Here is a 19,138-nt window from a genome sequence, read left to right as displayed (position 1 = left end):
GGCAGCGTGCATGGCCTGCGTCAGTGTGCCACCGTCCAGGGGTCCAGCTGCGGCCCGCCTGCCCGCTCTGGAACAACGGAGAGGCCGGTTGGGGTGACTTTGGGGGATGGGTGGCGTGGGATGGGGGCTGGGGAGGCACCTCCAGGGGAGGGGGAGCTCTTGGGAGCATCGGATCCCCAAGGCCTGAGTCAGAGATCAGCTTCAGGTGTGTGCGTGGAAGGTCCCGGGGCCTGGGGACTCAGGTGGCACAGAAGATGGGCCGGGGCCTAGCCTCTGTCCTGCAGGGTCCCTGTCCTGTCCTGGGTGCAGGGGCTGCTCTGGGGTCAGAGATGCCACTGTGACTCCCTGGAAGCAGGTTGTATCCCATGTGGTTCCCCAGGGACCGAGTGGCCGCCAGGGGACCTGGGTGTCCCCCCCTCCCTCCAGCATGTCGGCCATAATGGAGTCTCAGAGCACGTAGACACTCATCAGAAAGGACAACACTGTGCTGCTTAGAGGAGAGGGACGGCAGGAGCCAGTTACTCAAGGAGAAAAGAAAAAAGGAAAAACAAGAAGAAGAAAAGAGGGGGTGGAAGAAGACTCGGCCGGGCGTTTCTGTGGAGCACTGAAAAATCCCCAGTGCCTGGACACCGCGGTCGGCACAGGTAGACTACCTTGTAGGCCACTCTGGCCGGACACTTCTTCCCCAGACCCAGGGGCGGAGACATGTGTCTCAGCATCTGATACATGTCCGGGTAAGGCATGCGGCCCCTGGCAGCACAGAACAGAAAACAGGGACAGAACCAAGGGGGGGGCGGAGGAGGGGGAACGGAGGAAAACCAAAACCAAAACCAAAACAAACAAACCACACGAGCCGAAAAAATAGAGAAAGATGCAGAGAAATGATAAAATAGAGATTTCAAACAAATGGAAAAGAGGAGGGAAAAATGGAAGAAAAGGTGATTAAAAATGAGTATTTCACTGCTCACGAGCAGGGGAGAGTCGGGCTCGACCTGGGTGGGAGCTGGGACGTGGCGGGTGCGGAGGGGGGTCTCCTGGCGGGCAGCCGGGAGCTGAGCCTGGCTCGCGGGGTCATTTGGAAAGGGGGGCGACATTCTCTGGTTTGGCTGAGGCTGGTCTCTGAGGGGGCCGAGGGGGAGGGGCCGGGTGGGGAGGGGCTGGGGCTCTGGGAGTGGGGTCCGGGGGAGAGTGGAGCGTGCGGCAGAGCAGAGTCACACCCCACCCCGAGGTGGAGCTGATCTGGGGTGCCGTGGAGACCCCGGGATGGGCGGCCAGCTAAGAGCAAGCAGAGATGGCCGAGGGAACACAGGAGTGTGCGTCCATGCTTCATCGACCACATGGCCGCATTCTGTCGCCTACGCGTCTTCTAGTTCAATGCAAGAGAGAGATGGCTCTGTGTTTAGAGATATATATATATATATATATGAAATATATATATTGAAGACCCCAAGCCACGCTCATTCCAGGATGCTAGCAGGTTTTAGTGGAAGTCAAACCTTGCAAGCAACCCTATGAGGACATTTCTTGCCTAGGCCGAGAGGGGGGGAGATTACTCGCAATAAACTGTACATGTCCTTATAATGGATCCGACCGCTGAAAGGGAAGACAGGGTTAGTGAGCGCCGCCCAGGCTGCTCCGCCCCCGCCCCCAGCCCTCGGCGGGGCAGGGACAGCAGGGGCTGGACCTCCTGGTCTCTGGGGACATTCGGACACTGGGCCCCGGGCGGGTCTGGTGGCTGTGCTGGGGGTCTTAGACCCGCACCTCCCCCAGGCCCTGGGCTTCTTGCCTCCTGGCACAGTCTATGTGGGCTACACTGAGGGGCTGGTGACAGAGAGAAGGGGGACAGCAGCGCACCTAAAATCGGAAGAGGAAGAGTTAGGAACCCGCGGCACCTCTGGCCTGGGGAGGGCTTGTCTGGGCTGCGGGGCTGGAGAGACCCATCCTCCCGCCCCCTCCCTGAGGCCTCCCTGCCAGGGCGGTGGCCAGGGGACAGGAGGCCCCCTCAGTAATGCTTTCAGGTGCCGAGAGCAGCCCCACCTAGAGTCCCCATGGCTGGGGGCTCCAGGCCGCTCCGGGGGCCTCTGAGTGTCTGCAAGGGCCTGGTGTCGAGCGCACTCAGAGCCCACCCAGGTACGGGGGAGCCAAGCTGGGCCCCCCCAGCCCGAATGGCCTCTGCTCTCCAGAGATGGATGCGCTTTCTTCAAGGTCATGGGGAGGCAAGGGCCCACCCCCTGGCCACTCTAGTGGTTTTGTTTTAATGGTCACTGGGGATCGGTCTCAGGGTCACGTGACCACTGAGCCACTTCGCCAGCTCAATTTTGTCTTTTATTTAGAGACAGGGTAGGGTCTCCCTGAATTGCATAGCACCTGGCTTTGCCTGAGGCTGGCTGCGAACTCGCGATCGCCGCTGGGTGACAGGCGGGCGTCACCGCAGCCAGCTCGCTCCAGGTTTGGGATGGGGTTCTGGGGCTCCCGTCTTGTGCCAGATCTCGGCTGCCCAGCTGGGCCAGCCTCTCCCCTATGCCCCAGCGGAGTCCACTGGAGGCTTCAGCTCCTCCCAGGGCCTGCTGCGCTAACCCTTCAGGGCGCGGCAGGGCTCCCTCATACTCCGGGTGACCCTCCCCTCTCTTCCTAGGGGACAGGGCTCTGGCAGGGGTGAGACCCTGAGCACTTAGGCTTCGGCGCTCAGGGTCACGGTTCTCCTTCTCTCCTCTGGACGGACGCAGGTGGGGTCCCTGCCAGAGCCTGGGACCCACGCCCAGGACCCGCCTGCCCACGTCCCAGCTCCGGCAGGAGGCCCCAGTGTGGCCGGAGGCCCCAGGCCCTCCTTACCAAGCGGCAGGGTCGTACTCGGCCCAGACACGCACGTATTCGTCCAGGTGGTGGGGGCCCAGGATGGAGGAGTCTCGGGTGAGGTACTCAAAGTTGTCCATGATGACGGCCACGAAGAGGTTCAGCATCTGTGGGGCCCCGGGGAGGGGGAGACGGGAGTAGGAGGGAGAGAGCTGGGGTGGCTGGCCGACGCACCCACTGAACTCCCGCAGAGGCCCGGGGACAGAGAGCGGCAGGGGACCCCGAGGAGACACTCGCTGACCCAAGGGGGACCCGCGAGGGTGAGCTCCGCTGAGCTTGGGTGCAGACGGGGAGGGAGAAGGGCAGACGGAGACTGAGAGAGACCAAGAGGCTGGGAAATGGGTCACACCCAGGGGACCACCGCTGGGGAGGACCCCAGATCCTCCCCCATCTGGGTCTCCAATGGAGGGGATCCTGGCCTTCCCCAGGGAATGGCAGCAATGTCTGGTGACACTTTTGGCTGTCACCCTATTTCGGGGAGGGACAGGGCTGTCAGCTGGATCTGGAATGATCTCTGAACGCTCAACCTAGTGTTGGGCAGTGTTCGGAGGTGGGGCTGGGGAAGTGACCAGGTCACATGGGCTGGGACCTCCTCAACACTGACCCACGGACAGGGTCATAACCGAAGGTGTCGGAGGTGGTGGAAACAGGAAGTGGGGGCACGCCCGGGAAGGTCTGCTGGGTCTTTGGCTCTTTCTCCGTCTCCCTCCGCTTCCTGGCTGCATGATGTCCTGCCTCCCCGGGCCTGTCCCAGGGGCTCCAGTGCCCACGGACCCACGTGGCTGAGGCCCTGAGCCAGGAGAAGGCTCCCTCCTTCAAGCTGATTTTCTTATGCATTTTTTTTTGGTACCTGGGATTGAACTCGGGGGTACTCGACCACTGAGCCCCATCCCCAGCCCTGTTTTGTATTTAATTTAGAGACAGGGTCTCACTGAGTTGCTGAGGCTGGCTTTGCATTCGCCATCCTCCTGCCTCAGCCTCCTGAGCTGCTGGGATTACGCTGCGCCTGACTTTCCTTGGGCTGACCTGGTCATCTAGTGTCGGGGGCACCCAGAGGGTGCAAGTTGGGGTGCCCCCAAGCTCAGCGGGAGCCACACTGGGAAGCTTGGGTTCACTGAGCCCCAGGCTGGCTGGGAGCAGCCCTGAAGGAGCAGATGGGTCTCATCCTAGAGAAATCTGGTCCTGAGCCAGAGGGGTCCAGGCCCGCCCGGCCTCCCCGCCCGCAGACTCACCAGAAAGGAGCAGAGGAAGATGAAGGACACGAAGTAAAAATAAGCGAACTCGTTGCCACAGTCGGCTGTCAGGATGCCAGAGTTCTTGTCACATGGCTTCCCACTGAGGCAGGAGAGCATGATGTTGTGCCAGGCTTCCCCGGTGGCACTCCTGAGGACAGGGAGGGGCATCAGGGGCCTGGGCACCCGGCTCTGGCTGGAGGCCAAGGCCTCTTGGGAAGGGGCGCGTGTGGGTCAGACACTGGGCTCTGGAGCTGGGTGGGCTGCCTCCCCTCCCTAGGATGTCGGGGGGACATTCTCCTCCTTGGCTGAGCTTTAAAGCCCACGGGGACTTTTGACAATGCTGGTGCTGGGTGAGGAGCTGGTCAGGGGCAGAGGGCTGGCTCACACACGAGGCGCTGGGCTCCACCCCCAGGATGGGGCAAGCTGAGGCCCACGCTCCACCCGACAGGCGGGACCCGGCCGGACTGGGCACAGGGACATCTGCATAACCTAAAAGCTCTCCCCCTCCAGGCGACTCTCCTCGAGAGTCTCCTCTCCCTGGGTCACTGTGCCCCGGGTGAGCTGGCCCCTCACTGTCCTCAAATGTGCCAGCCATGTCCGGGCCACGGTCCCTGTGTCAGCTGTCCCCTCTGCCTGGCCACCCTTCCTGACATCCACATGGCTCCCTCCTCACCTTTGTCCCTCTGACGTCACACCTCCAGACAGGTGTGACCAACAGGCCCTCCATCCCCTTCTTTTTGTTGTTAGATGAACCTATTTTTTTATTGCGGCAAAATTCTTAAATAGACCATTTTAACCACTTTGAAACACACGACTCAGTGGCACCAACTGCTGTCACACCGCTAGTGACTGTCAGCACCGCCCACCCCAGAACTTTCTCACCCTCCCCAATTCTGTTCCCTGTAAGTAGTAACTCCCTGCTCTCCGCCCCCAGCCCCGCACCCCTGTTCCACTTTCCAGCTCTGAATTCACCTCCCACCAGGGGCATCAGACACTATTTCTTTCTGTGCCCCCTTTCCTCCTCCTTGTTTTCTTTGTGTGTGTGTGGTGTTGGGGATTGAACCCAGGAGTGCTCCACCACTGAGCTACTCACATTCCCAGCCCTTTTTCATTTTATTTTGACGCGGGGTCTCACTAAGTTGCCCAGCTGGCCTCGAACTTATGATCTTCCTACCTCAGCCTCCGGAATAACTGGGCTTACCACACACCCAAATCCCCATGCCCTCCTGATCTAAAATTTTATCTCCATCTAGGATCTCCTATAATTGTTTTACCAATTATGTGTCTTCCTCATGGGAAAATTAACTTCCAAAGGATAGAAAGTGTTTTCCCTCTCCCTCTGCGGTATCCCGGGGTGTGGCAGTGCCTGGAACACAGTAGCTGCTCAATAAACCTCCGCTCGGCGAATGCAGGACGTGCATCCAGGCTTCACCAAAGAATCAACCTCCACAGCCCTAAGCCTCAATTTCCTCAAGTGTCGGATGGGGACTTCAAGCGTCCCCACCTCAGGAGGCAGTCAGGGGGATTCAACGAGTTGAAGCCTGAAGAAGGCCTTCAGCAACTGCCCTGCCATGGACCCTTGCGCTCCGCACGCCCGTACCAAACCTCCCCAGAAAGGGAGGAGGAGAGTGGGACATTTAAGAGATTGGCGCATGTTCCCCACCGGAAGGGATGGACGTGGGCACACACACCGGAAGAGAAGAATGAAGGCCTCCCCACCCGTGGAAGGGAGAAGCCACGCCCCCTCTCACCGGAAGAGAAGCATGAGCGCCTGGAAGAAGGTCCGGAAGTTGTTGTGCTCAGTGATTTGGAACTCGTCCTCATCACTGTCCTCGTCCTCCACGTCGATGCCGATGTTGCCAAACACCTGCGGAATGGGAGGGTGACCACCAGGGCCAGCCTGCCGCCCCGCAGCCCGTGGCTTCAGGGAAGCCAGCTCCATCTCTTTGCCACCCGATTTGGGCTCCACTGGGCCGCTCCTGCCTGGGGGCGGCTGCCCCTCTGGGTGGCCCGACACCTGAGAGTGCGCGCTCACCTGCATCCCGATGATGGCGTAGATGAAGAAGAGCATGGCAATCAGCAGGCACACATAGGGCAGGGCCTGCGGGAGGGAAGGCAGTGAGGGGTGCTGGGCCCCTTGGCCCACCATTTCCTTCCCTTGTCCCAGCGCGCCCCCCACTGGTCGGGGGGCCACATGCTGCGCGAGTCCCGCCAGCGCTGGTCACTGGGGCTCTGTGATGAGGCCTTCAGAGCTCTGAAGACACCCCAGGGGCAGGAAGTTAGATAGGAGCCCCGAAGATGGCATCCCAGGATGGCTCCTGCACAGAGTCACGTCCAGTTTGATTCCTCTGGAGCACAGGAGTCCGCTCTTCTGAGCCCTGGGCCAGGGGCAGGGGCAGGGGCTCACCTTGAAGGACTGCACGAAGGTCCAGAGAAGAATGCGGATGGTGTAACCCTGACGGAGGAGTTTGATGAGCCGGGCAGCTCGGAAGAGGCGGAGAAAACTCAGGTTGATGAAGTTATTCTGGGGAGATGGAGGGAGAGGGGTGACCATCCACCCACCCCAGGAGCTCAGAGCTGTCACCACTCACAGAGGCCCCTACATGAAGCCAACCAACAGGAAAAAAGCAAGCCAGACCCCAAATAAGGAGGGAAAGGAGAGAAAGCACTATTAATGCAATGGTGCAGAGGGAAAACTCGAAAAAAGGAAGGAAGTCAGGGGCAGAGGGTGGGAAGAAGGAAAGGCATCAACTCAAAAGCATCTGCCCTCCCTGCCAGCCCCACCCGCAGTGGGGAAAAGGAAAGAAAAGGGGGAAGGAGGAGAAGGGAACGGGGTGGGAAAGAAATAACAAAAGGTCAAGGAAAAGAAAATATATCCGAATCATCCAATCAGGAAAAAAATCGAGATGGTTTTTATTTCTCCCAACAACCAAATGCACTGAGACGATAGGACACAAGCGGGTCAAGTTGCGGAACCCATCACACGTGTACGATGCACAAACACCGGGGCGGGGGCGGGGTGGGGGTCGCCAGCACGCTCAGGCCTGGAGGACATGTGCGGGTTCCGAGGGCATGTTACGCTCCGAGCCAGAAATGCATCTGTCACGGGACTCACCGGGCACCCTGCCCTGCCCTGCCCTACCGAGCTGCCCACCCGCTCCTGCCCGCCCTGACCTCACCCCACGGCCAAGAGGAGCAGCGGCTGGAGCCAATGGGGAGAAGCAGAAGAGCATCTTTCCTTACCCCCTTGGCGAGCGGGAATGGGGAGGACGGGAGGGAGCTGGGGCTGTTCGGCTGCAGGGTGAGTCCTCGCTGCCCGCTGAGTCGGAGAAGATGCATTTGGGGCCCTTTTCCCCCCTCTCAGGGATGGCTTCTCAGCTTCTGGGGCTGGGTGGAGTGTCACGGGACCAGGCCTGCGGGAAGCAGGAACGACTCAGCTCCCATGGGGCGGGTGAGCTCCGAATTAACCCCAGCCCACCAAGGGGCAGGTGCGGGGGGCCGGGAGGTGGGGCCGTCCCTGCCCCCAGGACCTCCCTGGATGGACTCTGATTTGCTCAAAAAAGCTTGTCTGCTCACTGCCTCGGTGTCCTCCCACCCAAGCTAAAAGTGGAGCAGGAGGCTGGCGGGAATGGTGGTCACAACTCATGGGTGTTTACATGACCGTCCTGAGGCTTCAGGGGACCCTGGCTGGGGGGCTAGAAATCACAAGTGGACCTGTTTGGCCAGTGAAGCTAATTTGTTGGGCCTGAGTAGCATCTTTTTATTTGATTATGAAAAATAGTTGACATCGTTTAAAAATAGGATTTGGTCACTGTCTGGTTTGGGGCAGGCCTGGGCCCCTATGGCCCTGGAGGCTGGCCACATGCCCTGCAGCTTTCCAAGGCCCCTCGTTCTAGCAGTGGTGCTGGCTTTCCTGGCTCATGGCCTCTGAGTGATCCCTGCCTCGGGCAGATGTGGAAACCTCCCGTCGCTGGCTAGGACTTGGGGGGTGGGAGGCGGGGGGTAGTGGGTCTCCTGCTAAGGGGACCCCACCTGGAGTCTGGCCTAAGGGATTCGTGGGAGCAGCGATTCAGGCCCCATGGCAAGGCCTAGCACTGCTGAGCCCTCACCCTTCGAATGGCACAGGGCGACCCATACAGGCAGCCCAGGTATCGCAGCAACCCTCCCGGTTTCAAGCGTGTGCCAATTTGGGCAATGATGACGTGGACATTGTCCTTGGTGCTTCTGGGGCACAGGGTTGTGGGGGACTCCCCGCTATGGGGCCTGTGTCTGTCAGTAGCTCTGGCCTGGGAGTGGAATTTCCGAGGTTGGCAAGAGGCCTCTCGGTTGGCTGGGGAGTCAGGTGTTCTATGGGATGCAGCAGCTGGCCCTTAGGCCTGGTGGCCGAAGGGGCTGGGCCCTACCTGACCATACTGGCCTGTCAGTGAGAACACCCAAGTTCTCACCAGAGCCCCAGCCCAGCTTGGTTCAGAGATCACCCTCCGTGCCCCTGACCTGACCCCAGCCCTGCCTGGCCACCCAGCTCCACCTGGGGACGGGGCCAACAGCCCAGGTGTCCCCAGCCCCCTCCCGTACACCCCCAGAGTGCAAGCCATCCCTTCCATGGGGCGGATCATAACATGTGGACTCGGGAGCATGCAGAGGCAGGCAGCCCTGGAAGCAGCCTCGGGGCTCAGGATGGAGCCTGCCACCAGGCGGAAGCAGCGGGATCTGGCAGGGAGACGTGCAGACAGCATGCTGCCCCTGGGGAGCCGAGGGAGGAGACACGAGGGAGGTGGGGTAGGGACCGGAGGGGTCTGGTGGGGCGAGGGTCCCGGCAGCCCTCGTCCACCCGTCTCTTCCTGTACCATGTCCTGAGTGCCCCCGGAGCCTCCAGAGCCCCCTCCTAGCTTCCCCAGACCCTGCCCTGCCACTGGCCACAGGCCCTGGGGGCATGGAGTCCTTCCCTTTGTGGTCCTCTCTCCAGTGACAGCTCAGAGCCTGGTGTCCCTCGAGCATGCAGAAGGACATGGGAACCACCTGCCCAAGGGATGCACAGAAATTCTGCCCCCTACAGACCCCTCCTCCTGCCCGACCTCAGCCCAAAGCTCCAGACGCCCAGTTGCCTGCCTCCCGGGTCCTGCGGGGACCTCAAACTCACCACGCCCACTCCTCCTCCTCCCAGGGCCAGCTCCCTCCTGCCCAGTCCAGCCCCATGCTCTGAGCCAGTCCCTCCAGTTCCCTGCTGCCTCCACTGCCACCTGTCACCTCTTTCTGGGACCTGGTGCCCACCTCCAGCCCAGCCTCATCTCATTGTAGCCAGGCGCTCTCATCTCAACCATTTCAAATCACATCACCGCCTCAATCTTTCCAGGCCTTTCCTGGTGCTTAAGATTCCACAGCAGCGTCCCCTGGCAGGGCCCCTCCCTCCCCAGCTCTCCGCTAGCTTTCCTCTGCCGCTTTGCTCCAGCCACACCCCCTCACCTGCAGCCCGGACCCCTGCTTTCTCCCCTGCCCCAGGGCCTTTTCACCCACCGTCCTGGGGCCTGGAATGCCCTTTTCTCCCCTCTCTACCTTGTTCATGCTGCTCAGCCTTCAGCTTGCAGAGAAGCTACGATTTCAAGTGGAGGTCAAGGGTTACTGGACCAATACCTGCCACCCCCACCTCACTCAGGCAAGGGGCAGAGACGGTGGCTGGCTCTGCCCACCTTGCAGTTGGTGATCATTCCCTGTTCGGTGGAGGAGTGCGCTGTCCGCAGGGAGGGATCCAGTGCAAAATGCCACCAGTGGGGCCCTTCAGGGGCTCCTTGGTGATGATGGGCAGAAGGGCAGAGGTGGGAGGGGAAGGGGCAGAGTCAGAGGGAGAGATGAAGGAGGTGTGTGCTGGGTGGGGTGTGGCCCTTCAGGGTGGGTGGAAGTAATATAGGAGAGGGACTGCGTGTGTGTGCGTGCATGTGTGTGTGTGTGCGTGCAAGAGGTAAAGCCATAGAGAGAGACGAGAGGAAAAGTGTGAATTAGAGGCCATACCTGCGCCAGGTGTGTGCTGGCTGAGCACTTACTGGGTGTGGGTGCAGCATGAGCACCTGCCTATCAGGGCTGCAGGGAGAGCCTCAGCGGGCCACCAGACCCGGGTCTGTCCACTCTGGGTTCCCCTGTCCCTAAATTTTTGCTTGCATGCCGCCTCGCCCTGAGGCCTCCCTGCTGGCCTGGGAGCATGTCTATTGATGGAGGCCGGGGAGCAGTGGGCTTGCAAGGGGTTGAGGCTGGAGGCCAGAGGGGAGAGAGTGGAAGAGACTCAGGGGCGGCAGGAGGTGGGCAGTGGGTTTGGGCTTCCCGAGCTGAACCGGGCGGCAGTGTGGGGAGGTGGCTGGGCTGGTGGGCCTGGGGGGCTGCGTGTGGGTGATGCTGGCTGGCCGGCCCTTGGGTCCCGGATGGAACACCGGGCCAGGCACAGTCCTTTTTCTGCAAATGATGAAAACCCACCCGAATGGAAACCCTCCATCCAGAACCTGCGAGGAACACCCAGAGCGGGAGGGGAGGGCGGGTGGGGCGGGGAGACAGACAGACGGGAGCGGGAGGGAGGGGAGACAGGCACCCCCAGGAAGCCAGGGCAGGCCATGCGTGCGGATGCGAGATGCTTCACAGTTAATGTAAGGCATTTAGACTTCAGAAAGAAGTAACACCAACCGGATTCTAGATGCGGATGTTGAAGATGGAGGGGGGCGGGCGGGCGGGGGCGGTTGGGGGCGGAGTTCAGCGTTTTTTAGGTTGATTTGTAACCAGTGCCAAAAAACCAATGGGTTTCGGTTCCGGGCGGGGAGTGGGGGTGGTGGTGGCGGTGGGTTGGGAGATAAGTCATTGGTGTATGAACACACAGACCACGTCATGGATGAACAAATGAATTTCATAGTGCATTTTGATTGGATGAGTTTTTCAGACGGCGTTGTGCCAATATACAGTTTAAACAGCAGGCATGGAAAGAGACAAGACAAGAAACAGTCATTATCCACCGCGCAGCGCCAACCCGTCCCCAGGCCGCTCGGCACCCTCCCCCCACCTGCCCTCCCGGGGCCTGGCTCCCCCCCCCCCCCGCTGCAGCGTGGCCGGGCTCTGGCCTCAGACCTGGTGCCTTACCTGGGAGGCAGAGGGGGGCCCTGAGACCTAACAGCTGGGACCTGGTCATGCCCGAGGGCCCAGACACCCCCTGAAGCCTTCCCCTCAGGATATGACCATGCAGGGCTGGCTACCACACTGCCCAGATACCCACGGCAACAATAGCAATAACAATAATAATAACCACCGTTAGGGAGACTTCCTGGGAGACTCTGTGCCAAGCATTTCACGTGGAGCGTCCTCATCTGTAAAAACGCTGCCGCTCCCCCTAGAACACCCGACCTCTGGGAGCAGGTGTCCCCATGCAGCATCATTACCATGCCTGGCACACAGTAGGCACTCAATGTGTGCATGAATGGGAGTCATATAAGGAACTGATGGGATCAGTTGCACCAGTTCTGACCACTCTACAGGACACAGGTGACACAGCTGCCCGCACGCCGGTGGCTGGTACGGAGGGCTGCTTGGCTACTGCGATGTCCTGGTATCTAGGCTCCTATGCCTTCCGGCCAGACAGGACACACAGCTGGGCGTCCGGCCCTGCAGATCTCTCACTGGCAAATGCAAGTTTCAACCAACTTCCTCCACTTGTCCTGGGGAGCTGAGCAGCCCCTCCCAGCCTCCTCACCCAAAGGGACATGGGTTTCAGGCTCTCCTGCGCTCGGCGGGGCCCTGGGTCAGACCCTCGCTCTCTGCCAAGGAGGAGCACCTGGGGGTCCTGGTGGGGAAGCCTGCAGGTGGGGGAGACTCCTCTAGAGAAAGCCTTCAGGGCTGGGGAGGGAGCTCCTGGCTCTGCTGCAGCTGAGGGCACAGAGGTGGCCGTGATGCCCCGGTGCTGGGCGGGACCCATCAGCAACGCCCCCTTCTCTGTGGCAGCCTCCTGGAAGGAGGGTGGGGGATGGGCCCCAGGATCTCCTTCCTGGGTGACAGGCGGGGACGCCCTGGGGCTGCCAAGGTGCTCCCCAGAGTCACCAGGGCCGGGCTGAGTGACCAGGCGGGTCTCTTCACTCCCCCGGGTTGCCTAGGCCAGTGGGCGGTGCCTGGGGGGTCAGGAGGGACGGTGGGCTGGCCCCTGCTGCTCTGTGGCTTTGGTCTTGAATTGGCCCCTCCGCACTTCAGCGCCTGGGCAGGTAACAGCTCCCAGGTGGCTGGCGGCTGGTGGCCCGAGTCCCTTCCCTTCCTCTCTGTCCTTTTCAGGGGAAGGACGTCCCCTTGGGGGATGCTCTGCTGCAGGAGCCCGTCACGGAGACGCTTGGCACAGCCGGTCCTCGGCGGTTAGCATTATTTTTACTGTTATTAGGCGAGGTCCATCCCACCTGGCCCCACCTCCACACTCTTCTCCTTCTGCTCCCCCTTGAGGGTCTCTTCCCCACCATCTCCCGAGGGGCCCCAAGCCTCGGTTCGCTGGCAAATGGCCAAGGAGAGGGCCTGGGCAGGACCTCTGGGGTCTGGGAACGAAGGAAGGGCTGAGGGCCTGGGACCTAGGACCTGCCGCCTCTCCTACGGGGGCAGAGGAGGGTGGGTGTCCTGGGGACTCTCCTGGGGTCCCGGGAGTGTCACCCCTGCCTTGGCCTGAGGACCAGGATGCCCTCCTGCCTGTGAGCCGCAGAGGGTCTGCACAGACAAGTGACAGCGGGGGTCTCTCTGGCCCCACTGGGTGTCCGGATGGGCTAGCCTGGGGGCCTTTCAGGGCCTCCCCGGCCCTTGACACACCTATCCGCATTGTTTGTTCACACTCGACGGCCGGGAGGCAGGGAAGCCCACCCTGTAGCGCAGCCCCGCGTCTGGGCTTTGGATGCCCTCATCTCCCTCACTGTCCCCCTCCTAAGGGCTGCCCTGTCCCCAGGGGCCCCGGGTCTCCTTGAGGTCCTGGCCAAGCACTGGCCACAGCCAACTATGGTACCAGAATCTGTAGCGTCAGTACCCGCCCCCCCCGCCATGCCCCCCCCCAGTCCAGCCCCGAGACCCCAGAAAGAAGCCGGCAGGAGACTTACCCCAAACTCGGTCACGAGGATATCTGTGATGCTGCCCAGAACAGTCACAAAGTCGAAGATGTTCCAGGCATCGCGGAAATAATTCTAGAACAGGGACCCACAAGACAGAGATGCCAACAAGGGCTCCAGGCCCCCGTCCCCAGCTGGCAGGGGCAGGACAGCTGGTGCCCGGGGACAGTCACACCCACTCAAAGGCCCTGCTGCCAATCTAGGGCTGCTGGAGGGCTTCTGCTGAGTCCCCTCTCGGGGCTTCCAGGCCTGGCCTTCCTCTGCTGGGGAGGGGGCTGCCCTCTGGGGCTGAGGCCTCTCTCCAACACTTGGGAGGGCTCTCCAAGCCCTGCTCGCTCTATAGAGGACGTCACTGCGCCTCACGAGGCCTCCAGAGGGAAAGAGCATCACCCATTTTCACTTGGAGGAGGTCAGCAGCCGAGGGGTGGCCCTGCTCTGCACCCAGGTGAGTCTAGGTTAGGACCCTGCTGTGCTTACAGCACACCCACTAAGGGAGGGAAGGTTCTCGGTTCAAATCCCAGCTCTACTACTGGAGCTGTGTGGCTGTGGGCAAGTGGCTTGATCTCTCTGTGCCTCCATTTCCTGATCTGGAGGAGGAGGACAGAGGTCACTGGGCACTGGAGGAAGGGCCTTGAAGCCTTCCAGGCACACACAGGGCTACACTTCCTGGCCCCTGGTTAGATGGGGCTGTGTGGCTGAGGTAGCGTAGTCACTCCTGCCTGTGACCGGCAACATCCAGATAGCAGCTATTCCATAAGCCTGGGTCGTGAGTAAACAGAAGGCCAAAATTCCCTGTGTCGAGTGTGGGGGGAAAAAACCCAAACCACCTTTGTTGATTAAAGCCACTGAGAGGTAGGGTTTTTTGTTACTGCAGCTTAACTTGATCTATCCTGACTGATACATCTCTGGGCTGGCAGCTGGCTCAACTCAGACACCCTGGGACAGCTGTGTTGTTTAAATTTTGAATTACCCCACACCATCTGATAAAAAACCCCAGCCCTGAGCCCCCTGAGAGTCCCCTGCTCCCCTTAACTTGGCACTGAAATGAGGACGCTTGGTCCTTTTGGAGAGGGGCCTTCCTCCAATTTCCTCCTCCAGCACCCTGCTGGGATCTAAGAATCTGGGTCAAACAGACACCTCCCACCTCCAGGCTCTGCGGGACCCGTGGCAAACGTGGGCCAGGACCTGGGCCTCATTCTCAGTGGCCAGCGGAGGGCCTGACCCCAGGCAGCCCTGCAGCCTAGAAGGATCCACATTTCAGAACTAGGCTTCCCTCGGAGTTGCAGCATCGGGCCTCGGGGTTCTGGGGGGCAGGGGGTCACAACTGTCGCTACTGAGTATTCAGCAGGTGACACTGTTTGAAAACTGCCTGAGAGGAAGGCAGGCACTTCTGGTGTGTGGCAGGGGCTGCTGGGACCTACCCACGTCCCCACACATTTCAGAGGAGATGGGGCGAGGTCAGGGCGGTCTGGCTGTGGACCCCTCTCTGTGGCCACCTGGCTACTTTGCCCTGGGCCCCTGGAAGCAGCCTGGACTGTGACCACAGCCAGAGAGGACGCAGCGCCCTCCTCGGAGCCCTGCCCTCTGCTGCCATCTGGAGGCCTCCAGTGGAACTGATCCCCAGTGGCCTGGACTTCCCTGGACCTCCCCACCGCCCCCACCTCCTGTCCTTGGCCAGGTGACTTTGCAGACACATCCTGGCACTCAGTCCTGTGGCAAGCTCTGCTCCTGAGGAACCCCAGGTGAAGCCCGCCCCCCAGGTGTCTGGGGACCCGCCTTGAGCCCCGGGGTACAGGGCCCCCTCTGTTGCTTGACTCCCACGGGGGAAAGTTGGGGCTTTGTCTAAAATGGGAAGGGGAGCTCTGGGCAGGATTGGCAAGGGCGAGGGACAGGGGGCCTCGGCCCCACAGGAGAGCCGCTTGGTCAGTGGAGGCCAGCTCCTCTTGGCCTGGGGACCAGAGGACTTGGTTGGGGCCACACAGCTGGCAGGGGGCGGGGCAGTTCTAGGAGCCTGGGCCTTGATCTTCCTGTGCTCCACCCCGGGCCACACAGCCCGTAGGTGGCACAGAGACCAAAATTCTGGGACGCCCCCTCCACCAGGCTGGTGCTGATCCCTGCGCTTGACAGTCCTGGTGTGACTCAGACCCCAGGGCACTCATGGGACATCCACACACCGGAGCCCCAGCTACTCGGGAGGCTGAGGCGGGAGGCTCACAAGGTGAAGGCCTGCCTCAGCGACTTAGTCCAACCCCGAGCACCAAAATAAACAAATAACCCCTCCCCCATATTTAGTTGGGCAGAGTGGCTCACACCTAGAACCCCAGAGACTCAGGAGGCTGAGGCAGGAGGATCACAAGTTTGAGGTCAGCTTCAACAGCTTCGTGAGGCCCTGACTCACGAAAAACAGAAACAAAGCTTTGCTCTACCTCTGAGGGTGTGGCTCAGAGGTAAGGAGAGTCTGCCTGGGCTCAAATCTCAACACTGTAAAGACCACACCACACCACACCACACAGCACAGTACAGCACCACACAGCACAGCACCACACAGCACCACACAGCGCAGCACCACACAGCACCACACACCACACAGCACAGCACAGCACCACACCACACCACACCACACCACACAGCACAGCACAGCACCACACAGCGCAGCACCACACAGCACAGCATAGCACCACACAGCGCAGCACCACACAGCACAACACCACACCACACAGCACCACACATACCACACCACACACACCACACAGCACAGCACAGCACCACACAGCGCAGCACCACACCACACAGCACCACATCACACCACACAGCACAGCACCACACAGCACCACATCACACCACACAGCACAGCACCACACAGCACCACACACACCACACAGCACAGTACCACACCATACACACCACACAGCACAGCACCACACCACACACACCACACCACACAGCACCACACCACACCACACCACACACACCACACAGCGCAGCACCACACACTCCACACACCACACACAGCACATATTGGTGGGCAGAGCCTCTGGAGGTGGCCCTAGGCCATCATTCCTTTTTTGGGGGGAATTGAACCCAGGGCCTTGGCCTGGGAGACGAGCACCCTAGCAGCTGAGCCGTGTCCCCAGCCCCCGTCATTCGACTTTAGAGACCTCCCCAAGTGCTGCTGATGGAGACAAAGCCGTTTCTCTGGGGGACCAAGGCCAGTGGTGGCCTTTCTGACAGCCCTTCCCAGCACCTACTGGTGGCCCTCTGCACCAGGCTCCTGGATCTGGCGCTCCCAGGGGCCCTGTGGGGAGGGGCTGGGCGAGCTCCCTTGGAGGAGGCCGTAAGCCCTGGGTAGCACGGGGGACTCCGGCTCCTGAGCCGCTGGCTGAGACCAGGGGCTGAGGCCCGGGACAGCTGACGTCCTGGTTCAAGGTCCAGCTTGGCCTCTCCCTGGGGGCCTTCGAGAGGCCACCCTAACCTACAGTTGGGATCTGAGTGTGCCCCAGGGCCTCTGTGTTGGAGCTTGCTCTCCAGCTGTGGCTCTACTGGAGGTGGGGAACCCCAGGAGGAAGTTAGGTTCTTGGGGACGTGCCCTTGAGAAGGATCCCGGGACCCTGGCCCTTCCTCTTCCTTTCTCCTTGGCTTCCCAGCTGCCTTGTGGGGACCACCTTGCTCTCCTGTGCCCTTCCATGAGCCTCACTGTAGGCTCAAGGCCAAGCAGGCCCAGCAACCACAGACGGAGACCTTTGAAACTGTGAGCCAGAGTGACCTTTTTCTCCTTATAAGTAAACAACCTCAGGTGTTCTGTCACAGTAATGGGAAACTGACCAGCACATCTACCTTCAAGATGAAAGAAAACACTCGAGTTGAGTTAGTGGCTGGAGAAAAGTAAAGAAGTGATTTTCTCCCACCTAATTTCACAGACACCTCCCCTCCCCCCATCCTCAGCTCTCCTGGAGGCTGAGGGTCCTGGGCTGAGACTACATGCAGTAGAGGAGACGGAATCAAGTTAGCGGGTCATGGAATGCATTAAAAAAAGAAAAAAAGAAAAATGGAGTCGAGGAGAATCGACAGCTTCAGAGCACAAGGCAGGCGGGGAGGCTGGACACTGACTTCCCTGGCCTGGCTGAGGTGTCTGGGTGCTGGCTCCACAGTTAGGTGGACTCTCCCAGTGGATTGTGGGTAAAACTGTTTGAATCCCCCAGACTTGGCCTCCCTGGTCTGCTTCCTTGTCTCTGAAATGGATGACAATTACTTTCCCTCCTTGGGATCCTTTGGAGGAAAAACTGAATCCTTATGTCCCCGGCCCAGCAGGTCACCAAAGTGCCTGGTCTCACTGGTGTCCCTTGACTATCTGGGGAGAGGCTGAAGTCACGGGAGCTGTGCAGCCGCCACCTGGGTGGGGCCTGGGGACCGGGTGGGGAGACCCTCAGCCCCGCCCAGAGCCTGCCCCCAGCACAGGGCAGAGCCCAGACCACTCACCAGAATCCCAAAGGCCATGACCTTGAGCAGGCACTCCAGGGAGAAGAGCGAGGTGAAGACGATGTTGAACACCCGCAGGGCGTTCTCGTAGGCCACCGAGGCGCCGTAGAACTGGGGGGAGGGGGGGTGTCAGCAGCAGAGTGGCCTGGCCCTCGTCCTCCCAGGAGTGACCTGGCCCGCCCACCAGGCCCAGCAAGGGCTGTGAGGGAGCACCGAGGGTCCAGACCCGCCGCCCGGAGTCTTTGCACGCTCAGAGTCAAAACTGTCTCGAGACCGTCCCGGCCTCTGTGTCCTGGGCCGCCTGGCCGCGCAGGACAGTGTCCACCGCCCCCCGTAGCACCTCTTGTTCTTTTCCTTGTGCAGCACTGGACTGAGCCCCGGGTGCTTCTCCACCCGCGACCGCCCCAGCCCTTTTCGTATTCTTTTTGAGACAGAGTCTCGCTTAGTTGCCGAGGGTCTTCGAAGTAGCCCAGGCTGGCCTTGAACTTGCGATCCTCCTGCCTCAGCCTCCCCAGTGGCTGGGGTTACAGCTGTGCCCCACCCCACCCAACTTGCATTTTGCTTTTTATTTATTTTTTTTTTAATTTTTAATTCCTTTATTTTATTTATTCATTTTTATGTGGTGTTGAGGATGGAACCCAGGGCCTCACACATGTGAGGCCAGTGCTCTACCGCTGAGCCCCAGCCCCAGCCCCTTGTACCACTGGGTTTCATCCTCAGCACCACATAAAAACAAATGAAATAAAGATCCATTGAAAACTAAAAAAAAAAAAAATTTAGATTAAAAAAACACATTTATGGGGGCTGGAGATGTGGCTCAAGCGGTAGTGCGCTCGCCTGGCATGCGTGCGGCCCGGGTTCGAACCACATACAAACAAAGATGTTATGTCTGCTGAAAACTAAAAAATAAATAAAGAAATTAAAAAAAAACATTTATAATTTTTAACTGACACATAATAATTGTTCATTTTTTTTTAAAAGAGAGAGTGAGAGAGGAGAGAGAGAGAGAGAATTTTTAATATTTATTTTTTAGTTCTCGGCGGACACAACATCTTTGTTGGTATGTGGTGCTGAGGATCGAACCCTGGCCGCACGCATGCCAGGCGAGCACGCTACCGCTTGAGCCACATCCCCAGCCCTGTCTTCATTCTTTTATTTATTTATTTATTTTTTAATTATTTTTGGTCCTGGGGATTGAACTCAGGGCACTCGACCACTGAGCCCCTTCCCCAGCCCTCTTTTGTATTTTATTTAGAGACGGGGTCTCTCTGAGTGGCTTAGGGCCTCGCCATTGCTGAGGCTGGCTTTGAACTCGGGATCCTCCTGCCTCAGCCTCCAGAGCCGCTGGGATTTCAGGCGCGCACCAGGGGCCCGGCAAAAGTTTGATTTTTAAGGAATCAAACCTCCTGAAGAGTTCAAGGGCATAGTCCTGGGCCTCCTGTTTACAGTAATTAAACAAAACCCAAAACAGCTGCAGCG

At 59.9% G+C, this 19,138-nt stretch overlaps 1 protein-coding gene across 1 annotated transcript in view; it reads right to left on the bottom strand.

Annotated features, from left to right (window-relative positions):
• Nucleotides 1–19,138, bottom strand: part of LOC144251595 (voltage-dependent P/Q-type calcium channel subunit alpha-1A-like) — a 102,928-nt gene that overhangs the window by 13,251 nt on the left and 70,539 nt on the right. Inside the window, exons 27-35 of the mRNA XM_077794427.1 lie at nucleotides 17,660–17,770; nucleotides 13,175–13,258; nucleotides 10,755–10,760; nucleotides 6,496–6,612; nucleotides 6,124–6,189; nucleotides 5,840–5,955; nucleotides 4,086–4,236; nucleotides 2,833–2,960; nucleotides 654–750 (exon numbers count right to left, since the gene is read on the bottom strand). Coding sequence (XP_077650553.1) covers nucleotides 654–750; nucleotides 2,833–2,960; nucleotides 4,086–4,236; nucleotides 5,840–5,955; nucleotides 6,124–6,189; nucleotides 6,496–6,612; nucleotides 10,755–10,760; nucleotides 13,175–13,258; nucleotides 17,660–17,770 — 876 coding nt within the window. The remainder of the gene's footprint in view (nucleotides 1–653; nucleotides 751–2,832; nucleotides 2,961–4,085; nucleotides 4,237–5,839; nucleotides 5,956–6,123; nucleotides 6,190–6,495; nucleotides 6,613–10,754; nucleotides 10,761–13,174; nucleotides 13,259–17,659; nucleotides 17,771–19,138) is intronic.

Source organism: Urocitellus parryii, unplaced genomic scaffold (assembly GCF_045843805.1).
Source record: "Urocitellus parryii isolate mUroPar1 unplaced genomic scaffold, mUroPar1.hap1 Scaffold_118, whole genome shotgun sequence".
Lineage (NCBI taxonomy): Eukaryota > Metazoa > Chordata > Mammalia > Rodentia > Sciuridae > Urocitellus > Urocitellus parryii.
The sequence above is the reverse complement of the archived record's forward strand: the minus strand, read 5'-3'. Positions and strand labels throughout refer to the sequence as shown.